The sequence below is a fragment of the Notolepis coatsorum genome (genome assembly GCF_963971535.1).
Source record: "Notolepis coatsorum genome assembly, chromosome: 8".
Classification (NCBI taxonomy): domain Eukaryota; kingdom Metazoa; phylum Chordata; class Actinopteri; order Aulopiformes; family Paralepididae; genus Notolepis; species Notolepis coatsorum.
The window spans coordinates 147,606,479-147,632,669 of NC_140172.1; the positions used below are offsets into that span (position 1 = coordinate 147,606,479).

Consider the following 26,191-nt stretch of genomic DNA (forward strand, 5'->3'; position numbering starts at 1 on the left):
GGGACTGGGAGACCCATGTTACTGACCAGACACTCTATATCAGTGATGGCTGTTAACTGCAGAGCGGAGGGACTGGGAGACCCATGTTACTGACCAGACACTCTATATCAGTGATGGCTGTTGGAATGTAGAGCTATTATTAAATGATTACTCTCAATAAGTCTCAAACTAAATCAATGTGTGCAAAACGGGTTCGTTTTTGGACATGTGTGATAGTGTGCAAAATAAATCAGCATTGGCTTTTTTGTGTGAAGTGCCCCTTTAAGAAATTCTTCAAACGAGCTTGAAAAGACAGCTATTTATTTGTACATCGTTTCAAAATAAATATCACATCGGTGATTTCCTCAGCGTTATGTACAGTACGACTAATCAAGGATTCAGATGAGACATTTCCTTCTCTCCATCGATTGCCATGACAACAGTGAAACGACGGGACACTAGTCACTAGTGAACGAACCTCGGATGAATAATCACACAACAAGCCTGTTCTCTTTCATTTCAAGTGTGACTGTTGCACATCACCTGAAAGTACACAGGTTATTTGGTTGTTATATATATATGTACACAACATCCAACCGGCCTTAAACAGCGCTTAGTCTGAAGGATGTATTGTAGAAACCCTTTTAAAAGACAGGTTTTTGTTGTCGTTTGAACCCAGGTCCTATTTAAACATGGTCTGGCGTGATGTTGACCAGTTCAGAACATAATGTCACCGATGGCTTTACTCAACAATACTGTACTGATGCTGCATCCTCTCACCAGGCTCCAGTCCAAGTGTTTCTATAGCCTTCGCAATCCATGATGTGGCATTTTCCAAAACGGGAAGCTCCCAGTATAATCGGACGTGTCTTCATATGTTCTGAGGAAATGGTTGTAAAACGTACGTATAGTGTCAGCCATTGTAATGAGTCTCATAGGCTTTGTTACATGCGTGACTGGCTTATGAAACCCATAACCTTTCATACGTACGTTTTACAACCGCTTCCTCCGCAGCACATATGAAGACACGTTTGATTATACTGGGCGCTTCCTGCTTTGGGAAAATAACACGTCTCATGGCGTTTGAAGAACGAAGCACTTGTATTGGAGCCTGGTGAGAGGACACAGCTAGGTTTCTCAGTAATAAAACCATCAGTGACATAATGACATTATGGCCTGTACTGGTCAACATTATAGTCTCGGTCCTCGCTCCACAATGGTGAATGAACGAACTTCCCACCAGGGAGGACAGCTGAAACACAGCCAATTGTCCACCGTCAACTAAAACACACCTCTTCATATAAAAAAATAAAGAAAAGAAAGACTAGTCTTTTAGTATTATGCACTTTGCTACTAAATAATCTTCCTTGCCTATATTACTATCTACTATGCTAATATGCCTATGTTCAAACAATGTTACGTATACTATACCCTTAGCTGTTGACTTGTTGTACAGAACTTGTAAGTCGCTTTGGATAAAAGCTTCAGCTAAATGACTAAATGTAAAATGGAAACATCATTCCAGACGATGTTTAAATAGGGCCTGGGTTAAAAAAAAAAGGTGAACCTGTCCTTTAATATTGTCAGATAGTTTGAAGTCCAGATGGATGGTGCCGACTCCTCACTGACGAGTCCCATGACATTGTAATTGTTCAAATGTGTGAATGTCCAAAAAGCATCTTTTCGGTTTCGGTTACAGTCGTCATTTCAATGTGATTCTTCTCCCTGTCTGACCACGACACATTGGCAGATACACACACACAAGAAATCCAGGTCTGTGCACAAAGAAATCAGGAAAAACAAAACGCAGACTAACGTAAATAAATAAAGCCAGGGACGCATCCATACAGACACTAGTGTCGGACATGAGGCTAACGTACCGGGAGGACTTCCCACAATGCAACTGACACCCAGCGCTGTGGGGACACGTCGGGGACCAAAGACATTTGATCGTCTCCATTATTGACACATAGAAATATGTCCAATGTCACCAGTAGAGGAAATGGTTTAAATCACAGTTATTCTTCATCCAATGACCTGCATGGTCTAAAAAAAGGGTTGGATTATTTGGGGTTCATAATCGGTATCTGCAATAAAACAAATGGTATGGCTGCATCTTTAAGTACAGCAACAGAAAATGCATGAAATCCAGATATTCATGGTAGGATCTCAGAAATGACATTGGCGCAACAAGTGTAACAGTAGCGACACAGTGCCGTAAGTGATATTCCTTTGTTAAAATAAGTGTTAAATAGCTCTACATTCCGACAGCTATCACTGATATAGAGTATTTGATCAGTAACATGAGTCTCCCAGTCCCTCCTGCTCTGCAGTAAACACTAAATACATCTACTGGTATCCCTTTCCCACTTTCTCCAATCAGGAGATTTATTTACTTTAAGAAATCTTACCAAGCTAAATTGGCTTACTGCACTGGCAGATTATTTTACCTGTTTCAAGGACACATTTACTTAAAACTATTTTTTTATTTCTTATTTTTGTCGGACCATTGTTGCAGTGTGGAGCTCTCTCTCCTGATTGGATGAAGTGGGAGAACGGGATACCAGGACATTTATTTTGTGTTTACTGCAGAGTGGAGGGACTGGGAGACCCATGTTACCGACCAGACGCTCTATATCAGACTGTCTGCATGTAGAGCTACTTAACACTTATTTTAACAAGAAAACACAACTTACAGCACCTTTAAAGGAACACGCCAACATTTTGGGATGAATAAAAGCGGACAGTGCCGGTTGGCCAAGCCGGTTGTCTAACTAACACCTCTTCTGAAGGCTAACCGGCACTATCCGCTTCCATTCATTGTGCTAAGCTAGGCTAACGTGCAGCCAGATAGCTTTCTACTGAACGCTCAGAGAGGAAACTGGTATCGGTCTTCTTGTCTCTCTCTCTCTCTCTCTGGAGAAGACTATAAGCTAATTTCCCAAAACGTTGGCGTGTTCCGTTAAAGATCCTCTTTGTTCCACCGTGAGAGTCGGGAGCGAGGTGGGAAGACGCCGGGCCCCGGTGCAGCAGCAGCCGACGACACCTTTCAGGGGGCGACTCTGCATCTCAGATCCCGGCTCAGTTGAGGAACACTTCGGCCTCTTTGAGGACGTCCTCCTTCTCCCGGAAATAGTCCCTGAACCAGGCGATGTGGTCCTTCTTCTGCCCCACGGTGAGCTGGGAGTTGGTGGCGAGGCCGGCCACCACCAGCTCCATGAAGTGGCGCACGGGACCCCGGGACGGGAAGCCCTCCTCCAGGTGCTTCTCCAGGAACACGTGCTCGTGGAACGGGACCAGGCGCTCCTCGTCGAGGCCTGCGGACCGAGGAAGAAGAAGAAGACGTCTCGCTTATCCGGCAGAATAACTAAAAAACGTGTCCATGATGATGTCGTACATTTCTAAAAACCCGGTTTCCACTTAAAATCGGATTATAACGAGTCGTGGGAAACGGTCACGTTTTGTTTTATTTGTAAAGTGTGTAAAGTACATTGACATGTGAGCCCCTGTAATGTACGTGTACTTTATACGTGACAAATAAAACAAAACTTGAAACGTAACCGTTTCCGACGACTCGTTATAATCTGATTTTAAGCGGAACTGGGTTTGACGTCAAACCCAGTTCCACTTAAAATCAGATTATAACGAGTTGTTGGAAACAGTTAAGTGATCTGTGCTTGTAATTTATACTAAAAGTAAATACCAGTACCTATAATGCAGTATAATGAATGAAATGTACCTGGATTGTCACAATAAGAGCACCAGCATGTTTATTTATCCAATCAGGTGCGTTCCACGTGGGGAAATGGGAAGCAGGCAGGGGATACATGCACGCAACAATGTAAACAACAACATTCATTTGGGACCCGCAAATGTTTTTCTTTAAATAATAAATTAATTAATCAATAATGTTTTTTTTTGGGGGAAAGCAATACTTTTATTCCGCACCTTTCTAAAAGCTTTGTGGATGTAATCATTTAAAAGAGTATTACTCTACTTAAGATTTGTAACAATAGCACCTTTAATATGCATGTTTTGTGTTTTAAGTAATTAAAGTAAAATTGTTTGGCACAGTATCTTATCAACATTCAGCCTCTTACATCCTACAGTCGTAGAGGAAAACATACAAACCAAAGAAGGTAATGTAATAATCATGGCTAAGGCAGACCTCAGCAGTAGATGGCTAAGGCAGACCTCAGCAGTAGATGGCTAAGCCACATCTCAGCACTCTTTCCCCATGTCTATCAGTGTATCTATCTAGTATATAATTTCTCTCACCTGCTTCATTGTCCACAGGGTACTATCAGTGTATCTAGTATAACCTCTCTCTCACCTGCTTCATTGTCCACAGGGTACTATCAGTGTATCTAGTATAACCTCTCTCTCACCTGCTTCATTGTCCACAGGGTACTATCAGTGTATCTAGTATATGTCTCTCACCTGCTTCATTGTCCACAGGGTACTATCAGTGTATCTAGTATAACCTCTCTCTCACCTGCTTCATTGTCCACAGGGTACTATCAGTGTATCTAGTATATGTCTCTCACCTGCTTCATTGTCCACAGGGTACTATCAGTGTATCTAGTATAACCTCTCTCTAACCTGCTTCATTGTCCACAGGGTACTATCAGTGTATCTAGTATAACCTCTCTCTCACCTGCTTCATTGTCCACAGGGTACTATCAGTGTATCTAGTATAACCTCTCTCTCACCTGCTTCATTGTCCACAGGGTACTATCAGTGTATCTAGTATAACCTCTCTCTCACCTGCTTCATTGTCCACAGGGTACCATCAGTGTATCTAGTATAACCTCTCTCTCACCTGCTTCATTGTCCACAGGGTACCATCAGTGTATCTAGTATATGTCTCTCACCTGCTTCATTGTCCACAGGGTACTGCCACAGCCTGCCGTCTTTGGTCCACTGGATCATCTCCTCCAAGCCGTTGCGGGGCATGTTGTTGATTGACAGGACCAGTTGGTTAGTGAAGTCAATATCCCACAGGGTTGGCCCTGCTGCAAACCACAGCAGAATGAACGGTAAACCAGGACGTCAAGAGTTAAAACCAAGCCTCCTATTCTGAACTAGCAACTGATGCATTCATGTCTTTTTTAATGATGAATCAGTTCTCTATTCTAAAGGATTTTAATGATGAATCAGGTCTCTATTCTAAATGATTTTAATGATCATGAATCAGGTCTCTATTCTAAATGATTTTAATGATGAATCAGGTCTCTATTCTAAATGATTTTAATGATGAATCAGGTCTCTATTCTAAATGATTTTAATGATGAATCAGGTCTCTATTCTAAATGATTTTAATGATGAATCAGGTCTCTATTCTAAATGATTTTAATGATGAATCAGGTCTCTATTCTAAATGATTTTAATGATGAATCAGGTCTCTATTCTAAATGATGGGGTGAAGAGACGTCAAGGAGCACTTTCACTTCAATGTTAAAACCTGCCTATAGAAAACACCACGGACAGCAGAACCAAGACAGTCAGAACAGCAGAACCGAGACAGTCAGAACAGCAGGACAGAGACAGTCAGAACAGCAGAACCGAGACAGTCAGAACAGCAGAACCGAGACAGTCAGAACAGCAGAACCAAGACAGTCGGAAGTCGGAACAGCAGAACCGAGACAGTCGGAACAGCAGAACCGAGACAGTCAGAACAGCAGAACCAAGACAGTCGGAAGTCGGAACAGCAGAACCAAGACAGTCAGAACAGCAGAACCGAGACAGTCAGAACAGTAGAACCGAGACAGTCAGAACAGCAGGACAGAGACAGTCAGAACAGCAGGACAGAGACAGTCAGAACAGCAGGACAGAGACAGTCAGAACAGCAGGACAGAGACAGTCAGAACAGCAGGACAGAGACAGTCAGAACAGCAGGACAGAGACAGTCAGAACAGCAGAACAGAGACAGTCAGAACAGCAGGACAGAGACAGTCAGAACAGCAGGACAGAGACAGTCAGAACAGTAGAACCGAGACAGTCAGAACAGCAGAACAGAGACAGTCGGAACAGCAGGACAGAGACAGTCAGAACAGCAGGACAGAGACAGTCAGAACAGCAGAACCAAGACAGTCGGAAGTCGGAACAGCAGAACCGAGACAGTCGGAACAGCAGAACCGAGACAGTCAGAACAGCAGAACCTAGACAGTCAGAACAGCAGGACAGAGACAGTCAGAACAGTAGAACCAAGACAGTCAGAACAGCAGAACAGAGACAGTCGGAACAGCAGGACAGAGACAGTCAGAACAGCAGGACAGAGACAGTCAGAACAGCAGAACAGAGACAGTCAGAACAGCAGGACAGAGACAGTCAGAACAGCAGGACAGAGACAGTCAGAACAGTAGAACCAAGACAGTCAGAACAGCAGCACAGAGACAGTCAGAACAGCAGGACAGAGACAGTCAGAACAGCAGAACAGAGACAGTCAGAACAGCAGGACAGAGACAGTCAGAACAGCAGAACAGAGACAGTCGGAACAGCAGAACCGAGACAGTCGGAACAGCAGAACCGAGACAGTCGGAACAGCAGAACCGAGACAGTCGGAACAGCAGAACCGAGACAGTCGGAACAGCAGAATCGAGACAGTCAGAACAGCAGAACAGAGACAGTCAGAACAGCAGGACAGAGACAGTCAGAACAGCAGAACAGAGACAGTCGGAACAGCAGAACCGAGACAGTCAGAACAGCAGGACAGAGACAGTCGGAACAGCAGAACCGAGAGTCAGAACAGCAGGACAGAGACAGTCAGAACAGCAGGACAGAGACAGTCGGAACAGCAGAACCGAGACAGTCAGAACAGCAGAACCGAGACAGTCAGAACAGCAGGACAGAGACAGTCGGAACAGCAGAACCGAGAGTCAGAACAGCAGGACAGAGACAGTCAGAACAGCAGGACAGAGACAGTCGGAACAGCAGAACCGAGACAGTCAGAACAGCAGAACCGAGACAGTCGGAACAGCAGAACCAAGACAGTCAGAACAGCAGGACAGAGACAGTCAGAACAGCAGGACCGAGAGTCAGAACAGCAGGACAGAGACAGTCAGAACAGCAGAACCGAGACAGTCAGAACAGCAGGACAGAGACAGTCAGAACAGCAGGACAGAGACAGTCAGAACAGCAGAACAGAGACAGTCAGAACAGCAGGACAGAGACAGTCAGAACAGCAGAACAGCAGAACCAAGACAGTCAGAACAGTAGAACCAAGACAGTCAGAACAGCAGAACAGAGACAGTCAGAACAGCAGGACAGAGACAGTCAGAACAGCAGGACAGAGACAGTCAGAACAGCAGGACAGAGACAGTCGGAACAGCAGAACAGAGACAGTCAGAACAGCAGGACAGAGACAGTCAGAACAGCAGGACAGAGACAGTCGGAACAGCAGGACAGAGACAGTCGGAACAGCAGGACAGAGACAGTCAGAACAGCAGGACAGAGACAGTCAGAACAGCAGAACAGAGACAGTCAGAACAGCAGGACAGAGACAGTCGGAACAGCAGGACAGAGACAGTCAGAACAGCAGGACAGAGACAGTCAGAACAGCAGGACAGAGACAGTCAGAACAGCAGGACAGAGACAGTCAGAACAGCAGGACAGAGACAGTCAGAACAGCAGGACAGAGACAGTCGGAACAGCAGGACAGAGACAGTCGGAACAGCAGAACAGAGACAGTCGGAACAGCAGGACAGAGACAGTCAGAACAGCAGGACAGAGACAGTCGGAACAGCAGAACCAAGACACTACTGTAACGACAGACCCATGTTCCTGTCATTTTCCTGTTTTGAAATGTGTGGAAGTGAATTAATCAATCTTAATTGAATATCTGAAATGTAAAAGAATAATCATAATAATAATAAAAAAAAGAAAAGACTGACCTTCGTACTGTCTTTTACTATTATGCACTTTGCTACTAAATAATCGCCCTTGCCTATATTACTACCTAATATGCTATGTCTTTACTACTATGCACTCAGTCTAGACTGCAGCACTCAAGTTCAACACTGTTTGACGAACAATCTTACTGACCCTTAGCTGCCAGAGTTGTACCCTTCCTGCTGACTTGTTGTACACAACTTGTAAGTCGCTTTGGATAAAATCTAAATGACTCAATGTAAATGCGCTGTAAGTAAATAACGCCTAAAAGTATTCAGCTGCGTGAGTCACGAAGGAACAATTAAGGAAAGGATTTCCACTTTTTTTGTATGGTTTTGATGCTAGAATTGCTCTTCTTTTTTAATGACATGTGTAGCAGTTATAACTAGTGATGCACGATATATCGGCTGCCGATATAATATCGGCCGATATGGCAGTTTTTGTACACATCGGTATCGGTCCGATATCAGGGCCGATATATAATTTTTTTTTTTTAATCTAATTTTTTTTTATTTACATGTTTTGGCCTTAAATAGTTAAAAAATATCAGTCATTTCTGAAAATAAGTTACAAAAGTAAAAAAAAAAAAAATGCGTTTTGGAAAATAGCTCTTTATTTGATTATCATAAAAAATTGATTTGATTTATTTTTTATTTTTTTAATCGTCTCGCGGCCCTCCCGTGGCTGCTCGCGGCCTACCTTTGGGTCGCGACCCCGACTTTGGGAACCACTGCAGTAGGGAACATAGACAGGATTATCCCACATGGGATTTTCTGCATGCAAGCCGATATTGCAATATAATAATAACAATATAAAAAAGTCCTTCTGAATATTGCAACATAGATTTTCTCTCCATATTACCCAAATGGACTGCATTTATATAGCGCTTTTATCCAAAGCGACTTACAACTTGTGCCTCACATTCACCCATTCAGTCACACATTCACACACCGACGGCGGAGGTGCCAACCTGCTCATCGGGAGCAGTTAGAGATCAAGTGTCTTGCTCAAGGACACTTCGACAGGCTGCCGGGAGGAGCCGGAATCGAACCGGGAACCTTCTGGTTACCAGACGACCGTTCTACCTAGGCCCTAGGTGATGACACGTTTCTAAGGCTGCATTGTGACATCGCAGAGAAAACAGATCCAGAAAACAGTAACTCTACTCAACTCACCGATTGCTGCCTCTACTTTGTCTTCAGCGGCAGGGAAGATGTTTAATCTCTTCCCCGAGAACAAGCCTCTCCTGAAAACAGAGAAACAAGGAGCAACGTTACTGTGGAACATGAAATCTGTTCAAACATTCAATCATAATTACTCACACACAATGTCCTTCACATGCATGCAAGCAAGAGTGTCCTTGATGTTTTGTATCACTCCGCAATTAGGTTTGCTACAAATGCCCCCTTTTCAACACATCACTGTGACTTATACACATCTGTAAATTGGCCATAGTTACATTCTCTACGAGAAATACAAAACCGTCCTTGGTCTGACCCGACCCCTCCTTATTTCATACACTGCTGCTCACCATATCTCGCTAGATGTTCCCCGTGTTAACAGCAGTTGGACTGAGATGCAAAATACTTTGAAAAGGGACAAATTGATCCCCCTCACAACTTTTAAAGACTATCACAGAGTTGTTTACACACACCTGCAACTAGGGGTGGGCAATATGACAATATTAAATAAATATCGGGTACAGTTCATTAACGACACTTTTTAAATGTATCGTGGACATTGTGATGTTTTGCACAAACCCTCATCCATACAGTATATATGTGTGTGTATTTTTGGTTAAAGTGGATAGAAAACACAGTACTGTGCAACGGTCTTAGTTTTTAAATAAATTGTCTTAGATGTTAATAAAAATAAATCTGTATTAGTGTCAGTAGACTACTCTTTTAACATTTTTGAAACTTTTCATTTAATTATTTTTGAAAGCATCTTCATGGTTTAATGCAGACATATGTTGCAGGGACTATTATAATCATCATATTTGCGTGACCGTATCCATCAAAGGGTTAAATCAAGCATTTTTAAGTGCTTTAGAGGAAATGTCAAAATATTGCAACATATATCGTGTATCGTGTTAGATAGGGTTGGGCATCGTTTGGATTTGAACGATTCCGGTTCCGATTCTCCATTTCGATTCCTGTTCTAAATGATTCTCGGTTCCGATTCTTTGAGGTGCAGGTCAAAACAGGTCACAGCTTATTTCGCAGGAGATTTATTTTTATAACTTTTATATATTTAATTTTAATTTTTAAAATCTTAATTTTTTTTCATACTATTCACATTGTCAGTTGACTTGATACAGTTTAATTTGGTTGCTGTACTGTAACTAGGGTATTAATTAACAAAGTAAAAAATAAATTAAAAAAAACTTTCCAGAACCGGAAGTTAGGAACCGGTTCCTATTAGAACCAGTTCTCGGTGCCCAACCCTAGTGATAGAGCCAAAACATATCGTGATATCATTTTAGAGGCCGTATCGCCCAGCCCTACCTGCAACTGTAGTGGGTCTGTTCTGCTTCATACATCACATACATTGTCATTTTATTAGGTTGTTTGTTTGATGTGTGTGCCTCTGTGAGCATATCTTTTCCATTTTATTTGATTACTTTCCCCGTTACCCTTTTGTCCTCTCACCAGACTTTTTTTAACGTATTTTTTAAGGGAATACGTCGTAAAACACGTGCTCCACATTAGGGCTGGGCGATTCTTGCTAAAAATGTGAATCGCGATTTTTCTCTCTAAGAATTGAGATCGGGATTCTCTCACGATTCTTATTTTTTTAATAAAATCATTTAAAAAGTAAAGTAAAAAGTATTTTTTTTTAAATTAATTATATATATTTTTTTAAATAAAAATAAATCGTCATAACTTAGAAATGAGATTGCATAAGACTATGAATCGAAATCAGGATTTTTTTTTTCCGATTAATTGCCCAGCCCTACACATTGTCCGCGGCGACATCCGCCCACCTTCTCCGCACGCTGTCGAGCTCGGCCGTGATGCCCCGGTCCTGCGTGTAGCCCTGTCCGTCGTCGTCGAAGCGGATCTGATTGGACCCCCGGATGTTCTGTCTGCCGGTGATACTCCTCCCCACTTTCATGTCGGCAATGATCCCTCTGAGAAACACATGAGAAGGAGGTCATCACTGAGAGAAACACATCAGAAAGAGGTCATCACTAAGAGAAACACATCAGAAGGAGGTCATAGGTCATCACTGAGAGAAACACATCAGCAGGAGGTCATCACTGAGAGAAACACATCAGAAGGAGGTCATAGGTCATCACTGAGAGAAACACATCAGAAAGGTCATCACTAAGAGAAACACATCAGAAGGAGGTCATAGGTCATCACTAAGAGAAACATCAGAAGGAGGTCATAGGTCATCACTGAGAGAAACACAACAGAAGGAGGTCATCACTAAGAGAAACACATCAGAAGGAGGTCATCACTATAAGAAACACATCAGAAGGAGGTCATCACTGAGAGAAACACATCAGAAGGAGGTCATCACTAAGAGAAACACATCAGAAGGAGGTCATAGGTCATCACTAAGAGAAACACATCAGAAGGAGGTCATAGGTCATCACTATAAGAAACACATCAGCAGGAGGTCATCACTATAAGAAACACATCAGAAGGAGGTCATCACTATAAGAAACACATCAGAAGGAGGTCATCACTATAAGAAACAAATCAGAAGGAGGTCATCACTCTGAGAGAAACACATCAGAAGGAGGTCATCACTATAAGAAACACATCAGAAGGAGGTCATCACTAAGAGAAACACATCAGAAGGAGGTCATCACTATAAGAAACACATCAGAAGGAGGTCATCACTCTGAGAGACACATCAGAAGGAGGTCATCACTAGGGATGGGTACCGAATTCTGTACTTTTGAGGTACCGAACCGAAACACGTCGGTACTACCGAGTATCGATTCAAGTGAGATACCAAAAAAATATATATATATTTTTTTAAACTTTTTATTTATTTTTTTACCTTTTTTCTTTTCATGTCAACGTTCACACGCACAATATATGCTTACCTAGGATTTGACTTGATTCAACAACAAAGCAGTCGGAGCAATGACAAGCCGAAAACTGTCGAAATTGTAGTTATTTGAAGTTTGGATTTTTTTTTACGACTGATGTAGGTAAATTTAATTTCTTGAGACTAAAGTACCGAAAAAAGGTACCGTTGGGTACCGGTATCGATTCACAGGTACCGGTACCGTATCGGTTCAAATGTGAAAGGTACGGATCCCTAGTCATCACTCTAAGAAACACATCAGAAGGAGGTCATCACTATAAGAAACACATCAGAAGGAGGTCATCACTATAAGAAACACATCAGAAGGAGGTCATCACTATAAGAAACACATCAGAAGGAGGTCATCACTATAAGAAACACATCAGAAGGAGGTCATCACTAGGGCTGTCTTAAATACTTCGAAGCTTTGTTCGATAGGCATGGGATTCAAATTGGAAAATACAATTTGAATATATATATATAAAAATTCAAATTAAAATTATTATTTTTTCTTGCTAAATCAACTCTGCCTCTCTTTGTTAACTACAACAAGCAATGCTGTTTGTTATTTAAGATGAGGTCGGACTCGGCACTGACAGATTTGTGTTCATTGTGCTGCTTTTATAAAGCCTCAAATGACGGCTTACAATATTTCATGTGTTTAGTTTGTCTAAGATTTAAACTTTACAGCACTGACAAAGTTGAACAAAGTGCTGTACAAGTCCCACAATAGATTTTTTTTTTTAAATAAAATAAAAAATATTATAATAAATTTTTTTTATCTCTAAGCTTCAAATTAAAATAGAGTCTCAGCCCTGAAGCTTCGAATGCCAAACAAAATTCGAAGGTCAGCCCTAGTCATTAGGGATGGGTACCTTTCACATTTGAACCGATCCAAACTTCAAATAACTACAATTTCGACAGTTTTCGGCTTGTCATTGCTCCGACTGCTTTGTTGTTGAATCAAGTCAAATCCTAGGTAAGCGTATATTGTGTGTGTGAACGTTGACATGGAAAAAAAAGGAAAAAAAGGAAAAAAAAGGAAAAGAAAAATTTATAAAAAACTTTTTTTTTATTTATTTTTTATTTTATTTTCGGTTTCTCACTTGATTCGATACTCGGTAGTACCGACGTGTTTCGGTTCGGTACCTCAAAAGTACCGAATTCGGTACCCATCCCTACTAGTCATCACTGAGAAACACATCAGAAGGAGGTCATCACTATAAGAAACACATCAGAAGGAGGTCATCACTATAAGAAACACATCACAAGGAGGTCATCACTCTGACAGCGCAAACACACCAGTCGCCACACATGCACTCACGGGTTCCGCGCGAGAACAGCTTGCGTGGCCTGGCACACCGAGTCTGACTCCAGAGCGGGCGAAAGTGCACGGAGGATGGCACATTTACATTGGAACAGCTGTAAATGCCTAGTCTATTGCGAAGTCAGTCCCTGTTTGAAGATTTTTTTTTAAAGATTTCCAGTTCCAGTGTTCTATTGTCCATTTTTCATGTATAACCAGTTATTATCTAATTAATTAGAATGTTAGAATTCATTTTAGAATGATGATCAGTGTGACTGTACTCCTGAAAAAGTATAGTAATATGGTTTATTTGTATTGGGAAAGATACAGAAACATTAGCTGGTTGAACAACATCTATACGTGTGGTAATAATGCAGATATTGAGTGTATTTCTGTGAAAATGCGCGTGGCGCACGCCTCTGAATCCAACCAAAGCGAAAACGATCGCTTCCACCCCGCGAGTCGCGCACCCGCTTGCGGCCGGTGGGCACAGCTACGTCCGTTAACACGGGAGCGAAAGTGAAGCGCTGGTCGCCCGCCCGCCCGCGCAACTGGTGTGTTTGCGCTGTGAGGAACACATAAGAAGGGGAAGAGGATGAGTAATAATAAATCTAAAATGAGATTTCATGGTCAAATAAGGTTACATGACCCCCCACACCCACACAGGCACATGCACACGCACACACACCCATTATAACCTACAGAGGGGGATTTCTAAAATGTTCTTTTGCAATGAAAGCTTGGGGCCAGCTTAGAAACAGACGGTCCTCTGTTCTAGTATGTGTGTGTGTGTGTGTGTGTGTGTGTGTGTGTGTGTGTGTGTGTGTGTGTGTGTGTGTGTGTGTGTGTGTGTATACACACTGTACATAAATAAATAACTTGTGTTTGCCATTTTATTGAAATTATGTTTTTAAGTTGCAGGAAATGACAGCAAATGTCTTTCTTTATTGCAATTTCCTCCTCGGACATGGGGGGGCACACAGCCCCCTCCTCCGGACCCCCACCCCCTCCACCTAGCTGTGACTCTTGCTTCAGGTCGCTGGGTTCTCCTCTCCGCTGCCCCCTAGCTGTGACTCTTACTTCAGGTGGCTGGGTTCTCCTCTCCGCTGCCCCCTAGCTGTGACTCTTACTTCAGGTGGCTGGGTTCTCCTAGCTGTGACTCTTACTTCAGGTGGCTGGGTTCTCCTAGCTGTGACTCTTACTTCAGGTGGCTGGGTTCTCCTAGCTGTGACTCTTACTTCAGGTGGCTGGGTTCTCCTAGCTGTGACTCTTACTTCAGGCGGCTGGGTTCTCCTCTCCGCTGCCCCCTAGCTGTGACTCTTACTTCAGGTGGCTGGGTTCTCCTAGCTGTGACTCTTACTTCAGGTGGCTGGGTTCTCCTAGCTGTGACTCTTACTTCAGGCGGCTGGGTTCTCCTAGCTGTGACTCTTACTTCAGGCGGCTGGGTTCTCCTAGCTGTGACTCTTACTTCAGGCGGCTGGGTTCTCCTAGCTGTGACTCTTACTTCAGGCGGCTGGGTTCTCCTAGCTGTGACTCTTACTTCAGGTGGCTGGGTTCTCCTAGCTGTGACTCTTACTTCAGGCGGCTGGGTTCTCCTAGCTGTGACTCTTACTTCAGGCGGCTGGGTTCTCCTAGCTGTGACTCTTACTTCAGGCGGCTGGGTTCTCCTAGCTGTGACTCTTACTTCAGGCGGCTGGGTTCTCCTAGCTGTGACTCTTACTTCAGGGCGCTGGGTTCTCCTCTCCGCTGCCCCCTAGCTGTGACTCTTACTTCAGGTCGCTGGGTTCTCCTCTCCGCTGCCCCCTAGCTGTGACTCTTACTTCAGGTCGCTGGGTTCTCCTCTCCGCTGCCCCCTAGCTGTGACTCTTACTTCAGGTCGTTGGGTTCTCCTCTCCGCTGCTCCTCCGGCGCCACCGCCTCGTGTCGCCTCAGCTGTCTGAGCAGCTCCGACTCCGCCTGGCGCCGGTCCGGGAGGGTGGAGGCAGCGGCCGACGCAGCGGCGAGAAGCTCAGCACCCAGAGTCTCACTGAAGAGCAGAGCAGAGAGGTTAAGTTAACAGAGTCTCACTGAAGAGCAGAGCAGAGAGGTTAAGATAACAGAGTCTCACTGAAGAGCAGAGCAGAGAGGTTAAGAATCAAGATAACAGAACAGAGTCTCACTGAACCACACAGAGAGCAGAGGTTAAGATAACAGAGTCTCACTGAAGAGCAGAGCAGAGAGGTTAAGATAACAGAGTCTCACTGAACCACACAGAGAGCAGAGAGGTTAAGATAACAGAGGCTCACTGAAGAGCAGAGCAGAGGTTAAGAATCAAGATAACAGAGTCTCACTGAAGAGCAGAACAGAGAGGTTAAGATAACAGAGTCTCACTGAACCACACAGAGAGCAGAGAGGTTAAGATAACAGAGGCTCACTGAAGAGCAGAGCAGAGAGGTTAAGATAACAGAGACTCACTGAAGAGCAGAGCAGAGAGGTTAAGATAACAGAGACTCACTGAAGAGCAGAGCAGAGAGGTTAAGATAACAGAATCTCACTGAAGAGCAGAGCAGAGAGGTTAAGATAACAGAGGCTCACTGAAGAGCAGAGCAGAGAGGTTAAGATAACAGAGTCTCACTGAAGAGCAGAGCAGAGAGGTTAAGATAACAGAGTCTCACTGAAGAGCAGAGCAGAGAGGTTAAGATAACAGAGACTCACTGAAGAGCAGAGCAGAGAGGTTAAGATAACAGAGACTCACTGAAGAGCAGAGCAGAGAGGTTAAGATAACAGAGGCTCACTGAAGAGCAGAGCAGAGAGGTTAAGATAACAGAGACTCACTGAAGAGCAGAGCAGAGAGGTTAATATAACAGAGTCTCACTGAAGAGCAGAGCAGAGAGGTTAAGATAACAGAGACTCACTGAACCACACAGAGCAGAGGTTAAGATAACAGAGGCTCACTGAACCACACAGAGCAGAGAGGTTAAGATAACAGAGTCTCACTGAAGAGCAGAGCAGAGAGGTTAAGATAACAGAGACTCACTGAAGAGCAGAGCAGAGAGGTTAAGATAACAGAGTCTCACTGAAGAGCAGAGCAGAGAGGTTAAGATAAGATAAAGTAAGATAAGATAAGATAAAGTACTGTAAGATAAAGTAAGATAAGATAAAGTAAGGTAAGGTACGGTAAGATAAGGTACGGTAAGATAAGATAAAGTACGGTAAGATAAGATAAGGTACGGTAAGATAAGGTAAGATAAGATAAGATACGATGAGGTAAGATAAGATCAAGTAAGGTAAGATAAGATAAAGTAAGATAAGGTAAGATAAGATAAGATAAAGTAAGATACGATAAAGTAAGATAAGTTAATATAAGATAAAGTAAGATAAGATAAAGTAAGGTAAGATAAAGTAAGATAAGATAAAGTAAGGTAAAATAAGATCAAGTAAGGTAAGGTAAGATAAGGTAAGATAAGATAAAGTAAGATAAGATAAGGTAAGATAAAGTAAGATAAGATAAAGTAAGGTAAGGTAAGATAAGTTAAGTTAAGATAAGACAAGATAAGATATTCCTTTATTCATCCCTTTGGGGGAAATGTGGGCGTCATAGCAGCATGGGGGAGGTACAGGTATGGGCAGGGTAATAGTAGAAAGATAAAGAAGGCAATAAAATCAGTCATTCAGGGCTTTCCCTAAACAATGTTATAGGGGTGCAGCATCACTTTAACAACACGCCAGCGCCATCATGTGTTTAAATAATAAATAAATAAAAATTTATAAAAAAAATGCTAAACATTTGTTGTCGTTTTTAAGCTTGGAGTCAGTTTATACTCAGAGGTGCGTTGCTCATGGGACGGGGTTGCACGGTGTGCAACCAAGCTTTTGTGAGCAGAAGCGCATGCACTCAAGAACGCGCTGCACTCGTCGCATGTACCTAGCTACCTTGCATAAGCATAACAATTCACGGCAATCACATTCACAGGTTTGGTGTGAACGGTGCTCTGCCTGAGTCAGACCATCGTTCACACCAAACCTGAGGAATGCACTGCACTCGACTGATGCGCCAACTCGCTAAGTACTAGTGGTGGGGGAAATATCGATACGTAGTAGTATCGCGATACTTTGAGTGGCGATACTGTATCGATACAGGGACGCCAAGTCGAAGTTTATTTTTTATTTTTTGTATAAGGAAGTTGCATTGTTCATTTCAATACCTGTAATTAGGGATGTCCCGATCACGTTTTTTTGCTCCCGATCCGATCCCGATCATGTGATTTTGAGTATCTACCGATACCGATCTTTCCCGATCCGATCATGTTTGTTGAAAAAAAAAGTAAAAAAAAAAAAAAAAAATTAAATCCTGATTTTTTTTTTTTCTTTTGCCAATCCCGATCTTCGGAAAATCACGTGATCGGCCCCGATCCCGATCACGTGATCGGATCGGGACATCCCTACCTGTAATAGTACAATAGTCCACACACACACACGTGTGCATTCAGTTAAGTTGGAATATGACTGTAATACAAACGGGTACATGCAACACAGATTACAGTGTTGACATCTGTCTGCTTGAAAAAATACCATGTTCTGCAATAAAAATGATTGAAGTGAGATGAACAGACTGAACTTTATTTTATTAGATAAAACATGTTGACAGTTTTAATTTGCAGTTGAAAAAAGGTAATAATCGCAATATTAATATCGCAATACTCAGCATATCGCAATATATTTAGTATTGCAATACTATCGTATCGTGATAGTATAGTATCGTGAGGCCTCTGGTGATTCCCACCCCTATAGTACCCACATGGCTACTTTGCATAACAATAGCTCCGGTCGTCAAGTGTGTTCAAATACGTTCTCAGATACATTCACACAAAACTTGTGAATGAAATGTGTTACATTGAGCGCGCCCGGGAGCGCACGTGGCGTCATTAAAATATAGTGCAACCAGTCAGCCAATCAGGAACGCACCTCTGTTTAAACTTTATACTATACACTGTACTTAAACACCCCCTTTTTGCGACTCAGCACCATCTTGTTTAAAAAAAAAAAAAAAAAAAAAAGATAAAATAATAATTACGGTAGATTTATCTGTTCTCTTATTTAACTCCACTTTCTTCCTCTGAATAAAACAAGACTTCCAGTCAGATGACCTCTCACCTCTGCGCTGGCGCCTCCGCGGTGGCCTTCTTGAACATGGTGATGGTGCTCTCCATGGCCGCCGAGAGGGGCTTCACCGGGGGGGCCTCTGGTGGAGTGTAGGGGGGTCTCAACAACTTCTTCTTCTTGGTGGTGGTCACGTCCACCTTCATGGTTCCCAGGAGGTCCAGGAGGCTCTCCTTCCCGCTCTTCGCCACCCTCTTCTTCTTCACCTCCACCACGCGCTGGACCTCCTCATCTACTTCCGTTAGAACGGCAGGCTTTTCTTCGGCCTCCGTCGTCTCGGGTTCCGCTGCGGTTTGTTCCCCTGCTGGCACCGCTACCCCCCCGGTGGTGTCGTCCACCTGCTGCCGCGCGCTACTTTCTACCTCCGTCTTCAGCCCCGCTGACGTCTCCTCTCGTCCAGGCGTCGTCGCGACGAGCTCGCGTTCGCCGTCGACTTTCCCTTCCGTCGCCGTTTCAGCAGCCGGGTCACCGTCTTTCTCTGCGCCTCTCGTGTCGAGAGGGAGTTCGGAAGTCGTCCCGAAGCCGTCGGCTTTCCCGTCTGCCGAAGTCGCCGTTAGTGCCGCCGGGTAGCCATCTTTGGTCTCGAGAGGGGGATCATCGGAAGTCGTCCCGTCTGCCGGAGTCGCCGTTAGCTGCGCCGCGTCGCCGTCTCTCTCTGCGCCTCTCGTCTCGGGCGGGAGTTCGGACGTCGTCTCGACGGTCTTGTGTCCGTCGTCGTCGACTTTCCCCTCCGTCGCCGTCTCCGCCAGGTCGCCGTCTTTCTTGGCGCCTCTCTTCTCGTCGTCCCTGGGAGGGAGCGCCGCGCCGCCTTTGCTTTCGCAGTAGCTGATGGAACTCGTGCTGAGGCTCTGAGGTCGGCCTCCATTTGAAACCCTGTATAGATGAGAAGGAGTCTTTAATTGTCATGCAGATTAACACCATCACTGTTAGCCCAATACACTATCTTACCTTCAGGGTTTCTGAATTAGACTGCATTATGCAGTATTTCATTTATATTTGTGTCAGCGGGTACTTGAAAGTTGTCTTTTCCTTTACATATACATAGATTTCTACCATAAATTGAAAAGGCGGAAATTGGTGCAGAAAAGTACACCAGCATGCAGGAAATTAAGTGTTTGATGCTCAAAATGTCTTCTTCTTATTATTAATATTATTTTTTACATGTGTAAAAACACGGTAATGTCTGTAATATTTAAGTTAACAAATATATATATATATATATATAAAATTAACCTGTGCTACATAGGGGTGGGACGATACATCGATCCAGATCGATACATCGATGTAATTATCAACAATCGAATCGGATCGATGCGATGTAATAAGATCGATTCATATCGATACTCTTATTTTGAAAATCCTGTGGCGAGTCTCATATCCGCCCAAGAACAACAGCAGTAGCTCCGTGTGTGAAGACGTTACAGCATAGCATTCTCCCTTTCTGTGTGTGTGTGTGCGCGTCTTTGGAAAGACCAGATGAGGTCAGGAGTTTGATGTTTAAATGTTATTTAAACATAAACAATATAATACATAATAAATGTAGGCCTATACATGATCATGTAACATCAACAAATTGTTGTAGGAACGGTTTGGGAGAGGGAGGTTGTGAGTTTTGAGTTCCAAAAAATGTAGCTTAAAGTTTAAAGCTCAATATATAAAAACGTGGCACTTTACAGTGAACAGGAGGTCTATTTGTATTAAAAACAATAGATTGATTTTCCTTTAAATGTCTGGAAGAGCTCAAAAATACAAATGTCAAATGATATTTTCATTACCTTTTTTTTGTTGATCTAAATGTTACCGATTGTGTTAAATGGGCATATGATACCATCTCATATCGATCGCAGGCACCTGAATCTAATCGTATCGTATCGTATCGTGAGAGACTTTGTGATATCGGCAAATATCGTATCGTTGTCCAAAGAATCGATATCGTATCGTATCATGATGAAACTGGTGATTCCCACCCCTAGTGCTACAGAGGAAGAGGCAAAGGATGAATGGTGCACATTGAAATGAACGGTCAGTGTGTGGAAAGAAGCAGTGGATGGCAACAGACCATAACTAAAGGACCATGCATGCAGTACATGTGTGTAAGAGAAGGAAGATGCACACATGACAGCTAGTGGATCTCAAAGGCTAGGTCACAGGTAACGTTAGGTCTGAATAATTTATCTGCATGATATAGCCAAAATATTGCCTGGTTATATTTTAATGACATAACCTATATAGCAATAGCATATCGACCTAATGAAAAAAGGCATTTTGGACTGCACGCCTTGCCTGAGATGTCATTGAGCAGCTTGGTCTCTGTTTTGATTGATTGATTGAAAACTTTATTAACAGATTGCAGAATGGGTACAATAAGGGGATGCAGACCAGAGAAAGACGTTTGTCTTGTTTACATCAGGGTCCCCCATTTTCAATTCATCATAACATATATGACATACATATAGACAGTACTGCTACATCTAGACATTTATGACATACCAGATTGATTTACAAAAATGGTCTTGGTCTCTGTCCTTCTGCTAAAAGGAAACGTTTACCCTAAATCCTTTACCCCATTATAGCAACAGGAACCCACACGTTTTCATGTATCGCATTTTAGAAGTTGGCATCTTATGTATTTTCTGACCTCAATGTGGGGTCATGATATCTAAAGTGGGAACCCTGGTGTAAAGCATGACACCGACAGAGTATTTACCTGATAAATGGCAGTAGACTTAAATCACATTTCCTCGATGGCACACATTCTCTATAGGCATTAACTGCATGACTTCGAGTCCGATACAATGTGCGGAAAACAAATCTATACATGATAATTATTGCTCTACAAAAGAAGCCACTGCAATAATATTTCAATGTCGTCCATTCACGCTGCTGTGATGTCACTTCCTGCAACATATGGTTCCGGTATCAAATATCGTGCCAAACTTACTTTTGATAATTTACTGTATTCATAATTTAAGAAAACATTAAAAACACATATTATGTGTTATACTTTACACGCTCCCTTAAATATATATATATGCCCGATACGATACTGAATATCGAGAGAAAAAAAATTAAAGCGGAAATGATCCCGGGGTTTCTCTCTCGTTGGTCCCGCCTCTTCCTCTCGTTGGTCCCGCCTCCTCCTCACTGCCAAGTTAATGGCGACAGAGAGAGAGAGAGCAGCTGCAGACCAAATCCTCTCAATACATTCATACATGGAGATATACACGCCGTGAGGAGGATATATAACTTGGGCAAATCAATTGCACTACGAACTGTGATGGTGAATGGTATATATTTTTATTAGCAAGTTTTTAAAAACAAGAAGAAGCCACAATCCTCGGTGTAGTAGAACTACTTTACAAAAAAGGTAAGAGACTCGAGCACTTGCTAACGTTACTATTTTTTTTACGTACCTAACGTTCGCTTATTAGCCCGCGAGCTAACGTAGTTCACTTAAGTACACAACATCATTCGCGCTTTTTTCTATTCAATGTGTTGATGGAATAGTTGCGTCGCGAGCTTCCAGGCGCAGCAGCGCGCGCGTCCCACTCTCGCTTGTCGTCACCCCGCCTTCTGGTTAGTTGACAGACGGGATGTCAACAGTGTACAGTTTCTTCGTCAAATGTGTATCTACTCTTTTTTAGACTCTTCTTGTATCAAAAACAGTACTGTATTTGTAAATCTGGTATGTCATACATGTATAGATGTAGCAGTACTGTCTATCTGTATGTCATGTATGTCATATAATTATGTTGAATTGAAAATGGGGGACCCTGATGTAAACAAGAGGAAAGTCTTTCTCTGGTCTGACTGCATCCCCTGGCCTTAACCCATTCCCTGCCACCACTTTGATCATCTTATACCATTCTCTGCCAGTACTGTAAGTCTATGGAGATGTTCACCTTCTTTGCAGGGCTATAACTTTTTAAATTGTATTGCTAAATTGACAGTACTATGGCCCATTCAACATCGATTACCACCACCTCCTAATAGACAGTCTCCTCCCCACCGCATGTATATATTCCCTCCCCGCCGTATGTATATTTCCCTCCCACCCACCCACCCCCTCCTAATGTACAGTCCCCTCCCCATCATATGTATATACTCTGTCAGGATCTAGGGGTAACAGTACTGTATATTTGAATACCGCTTATGTCACAAATGTATCAGTACTAAATACCTATATGTCCCTATGTCATAAATGTCTATATGAAATGAAAATGGGGGACCCTGATGGAAACAAGACAAACGTCTTTCTCAGGTCTGCATCCCCTTAACAATTGTATGTATTGAGCCGTACTGTATTGTACCCATTCTGCAATCTGTTAAATAAAGTTTTCATTCATTCATTCATTCATTATCTATCGTTCAGGATGTAGGAACGTTTTACTTTTTCATTCATACGAAAATACCGTCTAGAGTATAAATATGTTTTTATCGTTTTCTGCAGTATTTCCTAGAACGTGAGATATAGACATAAATGCATATATTAGATTATCAAATGCTGTTTGATACCGATCAACGCTATATAAACATTGACTGATCATGCGCGGGTGAAAGGAGGGGGGGGGGGTCGTTTATAATAACGTGACCGAGGTTAAATGATTTATGTAGTATGGGTTAGAGCTGCCGCGGTATTGATATTTTCCTTACCGCATTAATTTGCGAAATATTTCCTACCGCCGCGGTTATTACGGCACAGTGCGCACAAAAAAAAAAAAAAGTTTGAATGCATTTTTTTTTTTGTCTACTCTTATAGCCTGCCTCTAGTCTAATGGCGCTTTTCCACTGCATAGTACCTACTCGACTCGACCCGCTTTAGGCACCTGGTACTTCGTACCTTTTCCACTGCAGCCAGGTACTACTCCGTTTGTCTCCGTGTGGGGATGCAGGCGGTGCCGCTCGCTTGTGTACACTGAAAGCTCCGTGGGCATAGCCAATTAGCCATGTCCGAGGGCTTGCAGCAAGCCAGAGTTTAACACAGTTTAAATCAATCAATCAATCAATAACAACATTAACCATACTCTCGTTGCGTCTATTCTGCCAAAGCTAACGTTACCTCTCATTGTGTATTCTACCAAGCAACCCGGGTTTAACGTTACCTCTTGTGTATATCGGCTGACGGTAGTATTAGGCTAATAACAACAACAAACTTAACACATCAGCGATCTTGTTGTGACACTAAACTCTCCGCTCGGTGGTAAATTGGGTTGATGTCGGTTTTGTTTCATCAATAAATAAGGCAGAATACACAGTGAATCCATTATTTTTTGTTTATTGCACTTGGTTCTGTCGCAAACAAATCCTGAATGAAATGCATCCTTAGCGAGGCAGTAAAGATGGCGGCGTTCTGTTTTTGTTCAGAGCCTCCAAACTGTGACGCGTCTCTCTTCTGACCAGTCAGTGGTCTGCAATGTTTCACATGACTTTTCTGGTACCACTTCTACCCAATAGGGTCGCTTGGAACCGAGTAGGGTATATCTGCAAAGCCGCAAGCCAACTTTATTATTATGATAAAAAACAGCGGTGACGCGGTATTCAGCCTAACTCTGCGGTGAGCGTGATGCAACAGCGATACCGCGGTAATGCGGTTATCGCGGCAGCTCTAGTATGGGTGATATATAGATCAGAGCAGTTTGTATAGAAAATGATAAACAAAAACGCTGAAACTCACGGCAGCTTCCTCGTTGGGCGATGAGAGTGGAGCAAACAGATCCCAGTTATGTGATGTGGATCGAGGCGATCCAGTTCCGGTTTGTATAATACTAATATACACCCAAATCATGTGGATTATTGAATTATGGCAAAGATCTATATCCACGGTGTGTGTCTTGAGTCCCGGGACGATAAACAAGTGGCCGGACGGAATTGGGGGACGGACCGAGCTGCAACGGACATTTCCGGTTTGGCAACTCGCCGATCAGCCACCAGGTGGCAGTATTGAAGCGTTGCAGCAGAGTTGTGCTGAGTCCTACAGCATCAGCCAAGACTCCGTGAGTGAAATATGAATACCATGGTGAAAATATGAAATATGAACTTGAAACACGTCATACGCCGTTATTGGCAGAATTCGCATGAACTTGAAACCCGTCGTATGACGTTATTGGCGGAGAAAGGGTTAACAATTGTGTGTATTGAGCCGTACTCTATTGTACCCATTCTGCAATCTGTTAATACAATGTTCAATCAATCAAGTGTGATAGTAAATGGTTAACCTTCTGTTGTGTGTGGCAGTGAAAGGGTTAACCGCCTGTGTATTGTCGCAGTGAAAGGGTTAACCGTTTGGTAGTGTGGCAGTGAAAGGGTTAACATTCTGTGTATTGTTGCGGTGAAAGGGTTAACCGTTTGGTAGTGTGGCAGTGAAAGGGTTAACATTCTGTGTATTGTCACAGTGAAAGGGTTAACTGTTTGGTAGTGTGGAAGTGAACGGGTTAACCTTCTGTGTTGTCGCTGTGAAAGGGTTAACCGTTTGGTAGTGTGGCAGTGAAATGGTTAACCGGCTGTCCTGTGGCAGTGAAAGGGTTAACCTTCTGTGTATTTGTCGCGGTGAAAGGGTTAACCGTTTGGTAGTGCTGCAGTGAAAGGGTTTTAACGGAAGTGGGTTATTTGGAATGGGTTAACCGTACAACTTTCGTTAAATATACAAGTCGGATTTTGATAACGATAACGGACCCTGCTTCGAGTCTAATGAAGCGTTACTAATTCATGTGTTATTATTTCTAGAACGCTGTACTACTGCCCATTTCCGATTTGTGAATTGATTGACAATTTTATTAACAGATTGCAGAATGGGTACAATACAGTACGGCTCAATACACACAATTGTTAAGGGGATGCAGACAAGAGAGACTTTTGTTTTGTTTACATCAGGGTCCCCCATTTTCAATTCATCATAACATACATGACATACAGATAGACAGTACTGCTACATCTATACATTTATGACATACATACCAGATTTACAAATACAGTAAATTTAGGTTACGTTCTTCACACTGCAAGCAAAAGTGAACAGTGTGTGAACAGCACAAATCACATGGAATCTGATATTTTCATATTCTGATTTGGACCACTTTCATACGTGGTCCTAAATCTGATCAGTTCCCTCCATGTTCACGTCCATCATCGTTATTGTTCATTTGCGCATGGGGGTGGTCAGTTCAGGAGTCAGACCAGTTCACACAGGAATCTGATATTGGCCAAAAAGAAAATAATAATGCAAAACAAAATCGGACCGGCGCAATCATTCATAATTGAGTATTAAAGCTTTCAGTGTGAAGCCATATCCTATGCAATAATATCAGTTTCGTAGGAGGTTGTTGTGTTTTGCATAATAAAATGCATGACAGGCTATGGATGGTCACTCCATGGACTTTACAGACAGTTGACATCTACTACTTTGATAAGTCATATCAAGCCATAGGATGCTCAATGACAATGACACTATGTAACAACCCATCATCTACATACACTGCACACACATCCACATGTACACACTCACTTTAAACAAACACTCACCTTACCACTCACTTTAGACACTTTAAAACACTTTATATTTATCTATTATTAAATAGATTTGCACCACATTCAATACCTCATTTGCACCTTACCTGAAGTTTTGTACCTCTCTGCATTCTACCTCACTGGTACTCATTTTACTCTGTATTGTATATTGTAGTAGTAATGTATATTGTGTATATTGACTTTACCTAGTTTTTACTTACTTTCTCTTTACTGTATGTAGCACACTCTCAGGGGCTCATATGAAACAAGCATTTCATTATAAAGTATCCTGTATTTTGTTCTGACAAATAAAAACAAACTTGAACT

General features: G+C 42.7%; 2 protein-coding genes across 2 annotated transcripts in view; one reads left to right on the top strand and one right to left on the bottom strand.

Moving 5' to 3' along the window:
* Positions 1 to 2,684: 2,684 nt before the first annotated feature.
* Positions 2,685 to 21,228, bottom strand: mrps31 (mitochondrial ribosomal protein S31). The gene is made up of 7 exons (XM_084319714.1): positions 21,069 to 21,228; positions 18,356 to 19,234; positions 15,093 to 15,248; positions 10,856 to 11,002; positions 9,045 to 9,115; positions 4,854 to 4,994; positions 2,685 to 3,296 (listed from the first exon to the last, which is right to left on the bottom strand). Exons 1-7 carry the CDS (start codon positions 21,179 to 21,181, stop codon positions 3,061 to 3,063), a joined length of 1,743 nt encoding a protein of 580 aa, XP_084175840.1. The 5' UTR covers positions 21,182 to 21,228; the 3' UTR covers positions 2,685 to 3,060.
* Positions 21,229 to 21,531: 303 nt separating this feature from the next.
* The window catches only part of LOC311233068 (transcription initiation factor TFIID subunit 6-like), a 53,647-nt gene continuing 48,987 nt past the window's right edge, over positions 21,532 to 26,191 (top strand). The window contains 1 exon segment of the mRNA XM_084319937.1: positions 21,532 to 21,728. The gene's annotated coding sequence lies outside the window, so the exon portion shown is untranslated.